The 13,335-nt window shown below is 47.9% G+C and overlaps 1 protein-coding gene across 1 annotated transcript in view; it reads right to left on the bottom strand.

The window, feature by feature from the left end:
• The window catches only part of Susd4 (sushi domain containing 4), a 127,955-nt gene that overhangs the window by 48,469 nt on the left and 66,151 nt on the right, over positions 1-13,335 (bottom strand). The window contains exon 3 of the mRNA XM_021171306.3: positions 11,000-11,212. Within this exon, the coding sequence (XP_021026965.1) occupies positions 11,000-11,212 (213 nt within the window). The remainder of the gene's footprint in view (positions 1-10,999; positions 11,213-13,335) is intronic.

Here is a 13,335-nt window from a genome sequence, read left to right as displayed (position 1 = left end):
CCTATAACTAACAAAGGACTCGCGTGTTGTGTATATAAAATCTCCTAAAAAATCAATACAGAAAAGACAACTAATCAATAAATGGTTAAACGAATTAAGCAGGCACTTCACAGGGGAGAATCACAAGATAGCCAATAAACACAGAAAGGTTCTCAACTTTATTATTCTCCAGGGAAATGAGCATTAGAGGTGAGAAAGTCGGGGAGTGGTGGAACATGCCTACAAAGCAGGACTCGGGAGGCTGAGGCAGGTGTGTCCTGTACAGTATGATGCTCTCTCAAAACACAACCAACCAACCCACACCAAAGAAACAAACTCCAGAACAACTAAAGACTGCAAACACTGAAGGATATGCCCTTTCTGTGTGCGGGAGATAAACTAGTACAACCACGTGAGAAAACTAGCAGTACCTAGCGACACTGGACTTATGCACATCACACACCTCAGAAGCCCCACACTGGTGCAGAACCAATGGAAATAGGAGATTATCATTCATCAATAGGCATGATCAGACATGCTTACTGCAGCACTGTTTATAACGGAAGTCAATTGGTAAAGTTTAAAGTATGTACCAAAATGAATATTCAAATGAAGGTAGGTCCATACCCCATGAAACAGTGAAAGGGATCAAAGGGCACATGGATTTCATAAAGTCAGTCAGATCTAAAGTAGCTCTTAACCTATATGTCCGTGTACGTTAACTCCAAAGCCAGGCCAAGGGAAATTACGCTTGTAATAGCGCCATGTTTAGGATGCTGATGCTTTGGGGGTTAGGGGGTGTCCATCATAAGAAGGGATTGCTACCTCTCAGGGGAGGAGGAGGAGAGTGGCACTAAGCTCCTAGGGACAGCACCAGTGTCCTGTTTCTTCCCTGGATGTTGGTGCTACCTGGTGAGTATTCACCCGACTGTAGTGTCTCCTGAACTTTGGCAAATACAAAGATATATATGCATAGATATGCAAATTTAAACAAAGTCATGATAGAGACAGAAAATGAGCCATGATGGAGAACAAGAAAGTTCAATGAAGATGCTACCCCGTCTGGTTCTCGGGGTGGAGCCACTGAGCAGAATGTCTTGGGATGAATGCCTGGCTTTTCCCATGAGCATGAGAACAAAGCACCGAATTCCCCCAAAGCATTAAACCTTCATTACTTGCCAGAAAATTTTCAAGAGGGCAAGCTGACCTCTTGATGGAAGTTACAGAAGTCAGTGCAGTTTCATCATTCAGGTAAACCATGACTTTTTACTTCGTGTGTGTGTGTGTGTGTGTGCTCGCGCACACACGCGTTCATGTACACATTCACTCATAATGTGTGCATGTGCACTGAGGATAGAGTAGTTCCTTCTATTGCTCTATACATCATCACCACCACCACCACCATCATCATCATTTTGAGACAGAGTCTCTCACAGAACCTGGAACTTATCAATTCAGTAAGATGGCTGTCCAGCAAGCCTTAGGGTCCTTTTGTCTCCACCTCACCAGTGCTGGGGTTACAGATACAAGCCACTGTGCCTGGCTTCTTACATGGTTTCTGGGGACCCCAACTCAGGCCCTCATGCCTCTGCAGCAGGCTTGTCAGTGGCGCCATCTCCCCAGCCCTTTCTGCTTCTCTTGATCAACGAGAGCTTAATTATTTTATCTTTAAAGAAACTCTGAGATCAATATTCACTTTCTGGAAAGTTGCCTTATATGTAAAAAGGAAGGGATGTGAAACCTTGAGTGGCCCAACATGGACTTAGAAGAAGCATTAGACAGGACTTTGTGCTGGGCAAGGCTCTCTTTTATTGGTATTGGGTACCAAGCTCATGGCCTTGCAAATGCTAGTGTACAATTAGCCTCCTGAGTTATATCTCCTAGCCAAGAATGGGTTTCAAAAGCTGTTCTCGTAGACTGAAGCCTGGCAGAGCATCTGCCCGGTCTCCTATGCTTTACTTACAGACAGAAGACCCAGGGCAAGCCTCTCAAGGAGTGCCTGAGCCCAGCAGGAGAACCACCCATGTGTTGGATACATTTAGATCTCAGCCTGGAAAATGCTTAGGGTGTGGTGTCTACAAAGTGCATCCTTCATCCCTCCGAGGCAATCAAAGGCTAAGACTAGCCATCGAGATACCCAAGGCCAGTGCAGGTGACCAGGAAGACAGAAGACATTCAGTCAAAACAACAACAAAATGATGTCTGGGAATTTAATGATCCCAGAAGTTGTATTAGCCAATTGAAATTGGACTCTGAAACAGGCAAGTCCGCACTATGGGGCCTTTGCTTTGAGGTCCCAGGAGGGGCTCTGAGGAAGTCTCTGTTGGTGCTAATGAGACTCAGAAAATGGAGCCTGGAGAGACCAGGCCAGCCTCAAACCACTCCATGCTGTAGAGAGAACTGGGTGCACTGTGATGAGTTTTGAAGAACATCCCTGGGGGAAACTGCATTCTTCATAAGTAACCAACCTGATTGTGGGTTGTTGGAGCTGTAAGCTAATGAAAAACTGTGTTCCGGGGATCCATAGTCAACTAGATGTTCAAGGTCACTACTGGTCATCAAGGTCACCACTGGTCATCATGTGACCTGACAGAGATCTAAACCATGCTGATGTTGTGACTCTCCATTTACCTGAAAATTCTGTGATTTAAAGCTTCCCTACCCCCTCTCCTACAGGGCCCTTGTTCAGACAGGCTGGGAACGCAGCACTCATGGATGGAAGAATTCAAGAAGATGGTTGTAGGTGGTTACCTCACAATGCCACCCAGATGGAGACGTCCCCTCTGCACTTGTGGGCCCGATGGTGAGGCTAGTGAACCTTTGCCTGTGGCTATCCAGCTGTCCTATTGCCAGGGGGGTAAGAGATTGTTTCTGCCACTCTTGACCGGATAGGCCTCTGTCTCGCCTGACCTCATTTCTCTAGAATTTTTTTCCCCCTTTTAAGTCATGTTCACATTTAATAAGAGAAATTCTTCAAGAACAAAAGCCAAGTTCACACAGGAACAACAAGGGAGGGCGCATGGGCGAATGGTAACTTCTGTCAACATCAGTGAGACCTGACAGTGGCCCTGGGGACAGGCAGGGGTGTCCTTCTGCACTGTCCTACCTTAGATGATGAAAACATGCATGTATCTTAGGGGAAGACATGGGAGTACTTGCCCATGTGGGCAGAGGCTGTCGCTTTTGATAACTCATGTCCAAAGCAACAAAGGGAGAATTTTAGGTGATAGGCAATGCACCTGAGAAGAAAAGAACGCTAAATAAAACATTTTTAGGGCTTCCATCTGTTCCGGTGAGGCTCCCGAAGGTGGAAGACAGCTCAGCTTAATATATGAGTAGCCATAAAAGGGAATAAGATTCCCCTGCTTGTGAAAAATGCCTGTACCCCACACTTTCGATGAATAAAGGGGCCGGCTGCCAACTCGGCTGCCAGCTTTAGCTTGTGAGTCAAGTTGGATCTTTTAATTAAAAATTTATAATGTAATAATAATACTTAAACTCACATTGCACCCATCCCCCAGGAAGCTCAAAGAATCTTCTTAATGTCAAATTATTCATCTTTTATAGCAGTCCTGGTCAGGCCTATGGGAGCCAAAATATTGTAGTAAGTACTTCAAAAAAAACCGTGCTCCATGAATGGATTTTTTTCTTCTTTTTGGCATGTAGCAAGGAACTTTGGACAAAGAAGGGTTAAACAAACAGGCATAGCAAGCAGGGGGTGGGGGTGGGGGGGTGCGTTCAGTTCCTTAGGGCTATGACCTGGCTACCAGGTACCAGGAACGTTGAGACAGAAAGCACAGGTTGGGAGGTTCCCAGGTGCACCTTGGCCTGGCCTGGGAGCTTTTAGAGGTAGCCCTGTGATGTGTGCCTCCTCCAGATGGAAACATGCAATTGAATGAAACATAAGAGTACAGTGTTTTCGCTTTTTTTTTTTTTTAAGTTCTGCAGGCAATCTGACAGGCATTTTGGGTTGCATAACTGCAGGGAGAGCACAGGACTGGAGGTCACTGGGATGCCGACCCGTCCACTCCCTGCTTGCTTCTTGAGCACACTGTGTAACTCACTTATGCTCACACAGGCCTCTGTCTGATACACACACTGATGCTCTGATCACAAGAATGGTCTCCGAGGAACCCTGCTGAACTGCGACAGGAAATAAGTCCTGTTCCCTCACACAAAGCTGACACACTGCATCCCTGAGTAAGGCACTCTGGTGGGGGCTGGGGAATGGGTTCTAAAAGAGAAAAGTACCTGGGAGTTTTCTGTTTTTGTTTTAAGAATGCCAATTCTTTGGTCCTGCCCCTAGCGCTTTAGTGAGAGAGGTCTCAATAGGTTTTTACACCAGGCTCTGAGGCCAGGGCCCTAAAGCAATTGATCCCTACCAAAAAATGCTGACAGGGAGGAGAGGCCTCCCTAAGGGGGTGTGGACCTGCGGCCATTAACATGTAAGTCATCCCCTTCCCCAAGGAGAGGAAATGAGCCCTGGCCATTTCCTGAGTGTCCTGGAAAGTACAGAGCCGATCCCATCCCCACCACTGCCCAGGCTTCCACTGTGAATCCAGCTCCTCTGAGGCTCTGCTTTCTCATCCAGAAATCAAATGCCAGAGCCAGCATGCTGGGCTATTATACTCACTGAAGAACACAGCCATCCGGTCTAGCACCCAGCTATTGATGAACACACTGCATCCAGCACCCACTGAAGAATATACTGTGTATTCAGCACCCAGTGAAGGAGATATAGGGAATCCAGGACAGCCCCTGGCCATTGAAGAGCAAACACATCATGCATCTAACACAGTACCCAAACCACACAGGACACGTCTCCTTAGAACAGTACTATGTGCTTTGGGGAAAGGAGAACAAAAGTGTTACACAGCAGAGATGCGTAGAACGCAGAGGTGCATGGGGGACTGGTGTCTGTGGGTGGAGGTAACATCTGGACTGATATCTGGCTGTCATGGCTCATCTTTGTCAACATTCCCAAAGTGTATGATCTGGAACTGGGCAGCCCCTTTCATGGCCCTACAGACAACTCAGACTCAACTGCACCCACATCATTAATTATGTCAGAACGATGATAAAGTGTGTACTAAGGCAACCAGAAGTACAAAGGGAAGGGAGGCATGCTCTGTGGGAATGACCGCGTGCGGCTGCAGCCACCTTGCACAAACATCAAAGAGACCATGGCAAAGCCAGTACTCCCACAACGAGCTCTGCGGGACTATTCAGAGTGGTACCTAGAGGAACACCAATCATCCCCAGGCTACCTGTGAAGGCTGTGGGGAACCTCGGAGGAGGCAGAGGCAGGTGGCTGCAGAAGGCCACTGTGTCTTACAAGAACACTGAGGAGGTAGTGGGAGCTGCAGGGACACAGGGCCCTCCTTTAGCACCTCACGGCTGAGAGCTGCCTGCACACCTATGCAGACAATGGATATCCGAGAGCATCCCAACACATCTGCAAGGCGCTGCAGCATGCGACCTGCAAGTGGGACCTTCTAGGCTGAGCGGTCCCTCCCTTTGAAGGCACTGAAACAGGAACAGGGTTGTTCTTTGGGAGACAAAAATCTTTGGGAGCCAGCGAAGCAGCTCAGATGTTATGAGCACTGGCTGCCCTTGCAGAGGATCCATGTTGGACTCCCTGCACTCATGCAGTGGCTTACAATCTATTACTTATAAATCAAGTTCCAGGAAGTCTGATGGCTTTTTCCTACCTCAGCGGGCACTCATTGCATGGGCACAGACATCCATGCAGCCCAAACATCCACACACTATAATTTTTAAGAGCTCCCCAGAGCCACACATTTCCCTCCATACCGTGGCTCCCAATTGACACTTTTAATTAAGCCCTGCTCTTGAAACAGCACCAAAGGTTGTACCTGGGGCTTGTGGGAGGAGGCTGTGGTAATGGTTGAGCACCAGGTTTTGAGTAGGCAGAGCTTGGAGTTGCATGTTCTGTGTGGTTTAAGCAATGTTTTTCTACTCCTCTTTAGCTAAGAGAAACCGACTGTCTAACTGGAGAGGAATCGCTGCCTGAAAAAGCTTTCCTCTCAGACAGTTCATCTGAGAGCAACACAGGATGCTCTGCGGAGGAGGGACATGTAAGGTCTCTTAATAGAGCATTGTGCCGGGATTAGGAGTGTCACCTCCTTATAAACCCTCTGGACGCTTGCTGGGGAAGACACGCTGGGACAAGCTGTCTGCCAGAGCCGGGGGGATCCAGTGTCACGGGCAGACTTTTTTCTCCTCCTTAATATGTATTTATCAGAAGCTGACATGAAATGAGATGTCCAAGGAGACCAGGCAGCACCAGTTCTCCACGATGCTCAAGGAAGCTGGCTGGGGAGGAAATGGGAAATTCCCTCCACCCTACCAAGGAGAACCTGCTGATGAAAGCACTCAAATACGAATTTCATAAAAACTTTTTTTTTGCAGTGATTAGGTGTCTATTTCACAAAGCATAGCCATTCTTGGTCGGGACATTTAAAAGAGAAAAGAAAGCTGTATACCCCCTTCACCAGTGTGACTGACTACGACCGACCAGTGTGACTGACTACGACCGACCGAAGGTCCTCCAGGGGCACCCAGAACCCAATCAGATGACAAACTTCCTGCTAGGCAGATCTGACTTTAAAAGCTCCATAAAACCCTTCCTAGTGGGGAGGCTCCTAAGGGACTTTGGTGCTGTGCATTGCTGGCTCGCAGTCTAAAGGAGACCCTTGCCAATGCAGAAGCTGGCTGGAACTGCTTACCGAGTTCTGCCTAAGAAGCAAAAGCAGACGCTTCTGTTATGACCAACGCATAAGGGAGAAGGTATTCTGCAGCCCAGCAGCCAAAGATGCTCACTCAGGGCAACGTTTCCAGTAACACCGTCAATCACACAGGCCTGGCGGGGGAGGCGGAGCTTCCTCCCTTGCTCTGTCCATTGGGTCATGACATCGGTGGGAACCAAAGTGACTTTATTTCAGTTTCTAGGATATCTCCCTGCCTTGACATTTGTGTTCAGCCTGTGTCTAGAAATTCAATTCACACAAGGCCAATCTTATTTCACCTCTTCCTCACAGAAACGTGTGTGACTCCCAGGAACGTGTCCCCTCAGTTAGACCCAGCTGAGTGGTTTTGCCACAGCAGAGGCCCAGCTGGTGGCCAGTACCCTGACCTCACAGGTCTGCAATGCTGTGCCAACAAGGCATCTCTCAGTCTTCAGCCAGCTACAGAATCTCCTGTGCTCTGTGCATTCACCAGGCTCCTAGTCCTGAAGGCTAGTGTGGCCCTCGGAATGACAGCTCAGAAGAAAACAAAACAAAACAAAACAAACAAAAACAGCCACACAGCAAGTGGGAGATTTGGGTACCTACAAATCTACTCCCTGTAACGTCAGCTATGCAGACCTTGGTTCACACTGAGCTCCTCTGAAACAAGTAGTTTAGACTGGAGGTATTGGTGGTGGTGGTGGTGGTGGTGGTGGTGTGTGTGTGTGTGTTTGCGTGTGTGTGTGTGTGTGTGTGTGTGTGTGTGTGTGTATGTGCGCAAGCACGCAAAGAGCTGGTACATGTTAGGGTGGAGGGTAAAGAGTGGAACCCGTGGGATGGTCCAAGAAGGCTTTTGCCTACTTTGTTGTACACCACACCACATGCACATCACATGACTTCTGCAGAGCACAGCTCAACTAGTGGGCACCAGGAATCAAGGAAAGTGGCTGCTTCAAACTCAGCTTCTCAGCAGAGACATAGTGGTACATTTTGTGCTCCCAGCACTTTTGAGGTGGAGGTAGGTCCATCACAAGTTCAAAGTTCACCTTGGCTGCACAGCAAACTCCAGGCCAACCTGAGAGACAGGAGACCTTTTCTCAAAACAAACAAAAGTTTGCCCTCAGACATAGCCAGCAGGTAGGAGAAAGGAGTTGGAGGACAGTGGAGGTCACAGCAGTGAGCTCCAAGGCCAAATCTGGTCCATCTGTCACGGAAATCCTCATAGAATGCAGGGAACCCTTTACTTCCTTAAGACTCGGTGTCTCTGCCTGCCGAAGGGTGTTTCAACTGTGAGAGTCCTATGAAGCCCTTCAACCTCAACGCAGATCCAGTCACTTGCAGTAACAATGTGCTCCCTTGCCTGAGTCAGATGGGGCCTTTATGACTCAATAAAGGGTCAACCACAGCCCTGTCGGGGAAAGCACCCAGTCTTAGTGAGACAGGGCAGGGAGAAGCCATGTTTACACTGTAAATGTAGAAATGAGATAATTGTCCAGAACAGCAAACGTACAGAGTCAGTTATTTGGTAGAACAGGGGTGTGAGGCAATGGGGCTTTAGTGTTTGTGTGTTGGCTCACTATGTTTCTCTGTTTTGTTTTTTAAGACAGAGTACTAAGTACCCTAGGTTAGCCTCAAACTGGCTAGGCTGGCTAGGTAGCTGGGTTTTGAGTAACTAGTAGTTGAGATTTTTTTTTTTTTTTTAACCTTCTTGCTTCTGCTTCCTAAGTGCTGGGCTTGTGCCACTATGGCTGATTTATGAGGCACTAGAATCAAACCCAGGGCTTTGTGTGGGCAAGAGAATTTCACCCACCAGATTCTCTTTCCTTAATCTTCCAAACCCACGCTTTCACTGTGATGCGCTCTGAAGCTTTTCCTTCTCTGTGTGGACACATGGACTGGCTGACCTACGAGAAAATAAAGATGCTGTCCCAGAGGAGAACCCCCACAGAGCTGGAGTATTCTTACTCCTGTCTCATCCTACCCTCTTGTGCCCCAGAAAAGCTCCCCACACCTCTGAACTCCGGATGATGGAGATGCTGCCCTCACTGCCCTCAGGACTGGCCCAGAGTAACCCTGCTTCTCCACCACTTCTATCTTGCTGGTTGTCAGTACAGCTGAAACACTCCCAGAGGATTCCCATATGTTAGGTCTACCTTCAGTGCTGTTAGTCCTAAGCTGTGTGACCTTGAGGAAGTGACTGAGCTTCTCTGAGTCTCAGTCTCTCACACAGAAAATGAGAACAAAATTCTCATTTCATAGGGTAGTTATGGTGAGTCTAAAATAAATCCTCATTATCTCCCTTACCATACCTTCCCGGGCTTCTGGCAAGGGCAGCAAATTAACTCAACAGCTCTCAAGATCCACCCAGAGCAAACCTGAAGCCCTCAGCCAGGGTTATTTACAAAGCAAGGTTTAAAAACAAACAAATAAACAAATAAGCAAACAAACAAACACTCCATGGTAGGTTTTTGTTTGTTTGTTTGTTTGTTTGTTTTTTAAATCACCTTCCCAATGAGCTGTACAGAACAAAGGACCAAGGAGATAACTCAACAGTAGAGAGCATAACTAGCGTGCTCAAGGCCCTGGGTTCAATTCCCAGGACCAAAAAATAAATAAAGAACACCAAAGACATAATAATGTTTTCTACCATGGAGGCACAAGCAGCCACCTCTGCACACACATTTGCCAAGGCCTGTGGTCTCACCATTAAATTCAAATAAACATACCATAATGGCCAAGCTGGCAGTCGGTTTGCCCAAGCTTTTCCAAACATTGCTTACCATTCAACACCAGAATGCAGGTCTGGACCCCCCTCCCCCTTTGGAGAGTCGGGGTCTGATTGGGAGTGCTGTGTCCTGGCACCGTGTTGGCACATTAGGCTGTGCCTTCCCCTTGTGTCTTGGCACACAAGAAGCCCCCAACCGAGGAGGTTGGCTTGACACCTGGAATTACCCCACAGCACACAGAGCTAGAGCGAAGCTCACTTGAAAGATGCTAAACTGCTTTTGTTTTGCCCCAAGAAGATACAATAAGAGAAGGGCTTCATGACTGGGCAATATCTGGGGCCCTTGCTCTCTTTTTCTTTGTCAACTCGTGCTTCTGAGTGCAGGGCATCTCAGGCCACAGGCTTTGGCAGCGTATACAGACACGAACCAAATAAACTTCTAGTTTAGCATTTTACAGAGAGCACAGCTCACATGTCCGTGCAAGAGGGAATACTGAACTTATTAGTGAGCCCTGTAAGGGCAAGAGATAATTCTTGCTCATCCTTTGCAATTTCCAGAGAAGAAAGCATAATAAAAAGCGCTTGTCAGATTAAAGCAGTCTAAGTGTTTCATAAGGCCAGGCTGTAGAGATGGCTCAGTGGGTAAGAACACACACTGCTCCTGCAGAGGACCCAAGTCTAGTTACCAGCACCTATCTTGGGAGGTTGGCCTATAAGACCAGCTCCAGGGGATCCGACACCTCTGGCCTCCACGGGCACCAGCATTCATATGCACATACTCACCCACAGACACACATGCACACACGTAATTTCTTTCTAAAGTTTCATTAAGGAAGTATGCATTATTAAGTCACAATGATCCTTTGCATTTTAGCATAAAACCTTTCTCCCCAAATCACCTCAATAACGAAGAGACATGGAAGCCGACTCTAATGAGCTCAACGAGACAGAGCAGGCCTGCATGTGCCTCGCTCACCCTGTGAGGCTCACACTCAATCCAGCTAATTAAATGATTCCAATTAATTAAACAGTGCATTTTCATAACTCTAAACATTGTCTACAGAGTAAAAATAAAACAAAGTAAAATAGAGCAAAAAGGTATGTGCAAATTTTTGAGCCTGCAGATTTAGGCTAGCTGTCAGCAGGCAAGGAGCAATAGATGCAGGGGTCACTGCTAGAGAGGACCATCTGTCACATCAGCCAATCCACTCTCCCTGTTGTAGAGCCTTCTCAACAAGTCACACCAAACACTGAGATAAAAGGTTAGAGTCCAAATCACATCCCCCTTCTGCACAAAAATATTTACTATACTCTTCACGGAGTGGACGCTGACCTGGCAGCCTGATAGGAAGCTGCCCTATGGGATCCGAGTGCGTTCTTGAACCCACCAGAATAGTGATAGATTGGATGGTAACTGACAGAGAAACAGAACGATTCAAACTGGTTTTGTATACCAACCCAGCCCTGGGACTCCCCTCCAGAAAAACCACAGTCTTCATCCCCGAGAGCCATGTGGCTGGCTTCCACAGAGGGGTGGGCCCTTTACCTTCTTGTATGCAGACAGGTTTGTCACTTGGGACCCAGCCTAGGGTCCCATTAAAATGTTTCATACACAGTCTCTTTGTAGAGCCCTTCAGTCTGAATCCGTCTTGGCAGTGAAATCGGGTTACTGAGCTTTCGAAGAAAACTCCTCCACTGGGGGTCCTGAAGCCATTCTCTGGGACGCCTGGGTCAGCACATACGTTGAGGTCATCGAACCCTACATTGGGAGAGAGAGAGAGAGAGAGAGAGAGAGAGAGAGAGAGAGAGAGAGAGAGAGAGAGAGAGACTTAAATACTTCTCCAGGATCTGTATTCCTACCCCTATGGCCACTCCAACCTTATGTACAAAACTAATACCTAAACATATTAGCTTGCATCCCATTGGCTAGGAGAATAAGGAGGGAGTGGCTTCTCTCTGCCAAGGCTCCAAATGTGCCCTCAAAGGGAAGGTGTGGAAATATCCAAGCCCTGCACAGACAGCTATTATTTTTCCTCTAAACTAAGAAAAGCTGAGCCACAAATCCTCACTGAGCAGGTTATCGGGAACCAGAACACATAGCTCCCTGGAGATGGGCTGGTGGCCCACCATTTATGCCCGGTACAGCCTGCTGGTACCAGCACTGCTCTCAGATTCAGAACACACTGTACACCCAGCCCTGGGGCTTCCGATACTGCCTGATGCTGGATCTGTGAGGTACCTACTCCTCTTTAACAGCCTGGATTGCTAAAGGTCCTCAGCTGTCGGTGACACCCCTCACCCCATATGCTTGTGTGAGAATCACACTCCCTCCCTCCTCCCCCCCCCCCCCCCCCCCCCCCCCCCGCTGGTCTTCAGAGTCACTGAGCTAAAATCATCTCAGTGTGAGAGGCACTGTGGTGGCAGCACACCCAAAACTAGGTGTCAGAGCTCCCGCTGTGCAGAGGTGATGAGGTAGAGGGAGGAAACAGTTAAAAAGGAAGACATGTGTAGGGGGATCTGCACATCTACTCCTTAAGTATGAGCGATCTGATACTGCACCGAAGCAACAAGATACCACCCAGGGCAGTGGTCACATGACCACTTCAAGTTTGTACATCTAGGGAAAGTTCTTTAGATCATCAAGCATTCCCCAGGTCCTTCAGTCTGGCAGACTGCACATTCTCACAGCAGGTCCTTTGAAAAGGTCACTGTCGTTCGGTCTGTCAGATGGAGCTAGTCGCCCTCTAACTGTATCAGAATGGGGTACTCGTGTGTCAGTGGGGGGCCAGGGCAGGAGGAATGTACTATACCAGCAGGAAGGGAAACCTCTGGAAGGCCTACAGTTGAGTCCTTAGGAGAGTGGACACACCAGCCAGAAAGGAAGGTAAGCATCCTGGGTACAGGTTAAGAGTATCCATGGATGAAGACAGAGGACCCTGGGACCACTGTCATCCTGAGGGACAAGATGGAACTTGTCTGCTGATGCTTAGAGAGGGCAGAAGAGCAGTAGCGTGGACATCTCTGGAGACCCAGTGTGAATAGAACAGGGGAGGTAGATACCCTTGAGAGAGGGTCAAGGCCGAGATTTTACTATTGTATTAAAATGTTAAGATAAGTCAGACTTAGCAGCTCAAGCCCATGACCCCAGTACTCTATACGTTAAGCGGGGGCGGGGGTGGGGGTGGGGTGGGGTTAACTATAAATTTGAGGCCAGCCTGAGTTATGTGGGGAGTTCAGGTCAATCTGGTATATACAGTAAGAGTTGCCCTTACTAAAAAAATACTTTTTTTTTTTTAAATAGCAGAGATCTGAATCTTCACACAAGGGAAACAGTGGAGACTAGAAAGCTGTAGCTGAGGATGGCTGAGAGGGAGACTTCAGTAAGTGTCTGCTACCTGGATACAGGCAGGGAGGAAACCTAAATCCAGTGATGCTGAGAAATACTTATCTTTCCCTGAAACAGGGTAGAAGTCTCGCCACACCTTTGAGTGAGGGAAAAATGTTTCTCATAATGCAAGCCACCTCTGAATAAACACAGGAGGCTTCTCTTCCCATCAAGGTAGCCTGGCTCACCCTTCAAGGCTTTCCTCACTGTGAGCAGGACTACTGGTCTACTTGCCTGTACCCTTGTCTTGTCTGTGCAAGCCTAAGCAGGAGATTCAACCGTCCTCATGTCCTCGGCACCCAGCATTGTGTGATGTATGCAGTAACCATTCCCACAAGCACCATTAGTGAAAGATGATTGGCTGGGTGGGTGTGTAAATGGGTGGCTTGATGGGGAGGGGCAAATGCATGGATGGATACATGAATAAGTAGGTGGATAGCTAGGTCAATAAATGGATGAGTAGGTAGATGTATGAATGGATGGACAGATGTATGGAT

This window comes from Mus caroli, unplaced genomic scaffold (genome assembly GCF_978045245.1).
Source record: "Mus caroli unplaced genomic scaffold, Mus_caroli_1 scaffold_1, whole genome shotgun sequence".
In the NCBI taxonomy this organism is placed as follows: domain Eukaryota; kingdom Metazoa; phylum Chordata; class Mammalia; order Rodentia; family Muridae; genus Mus; species Mus caroli.
This window is presented reverse-complemented; position numbering and strand designations above follow the sequence as displayed.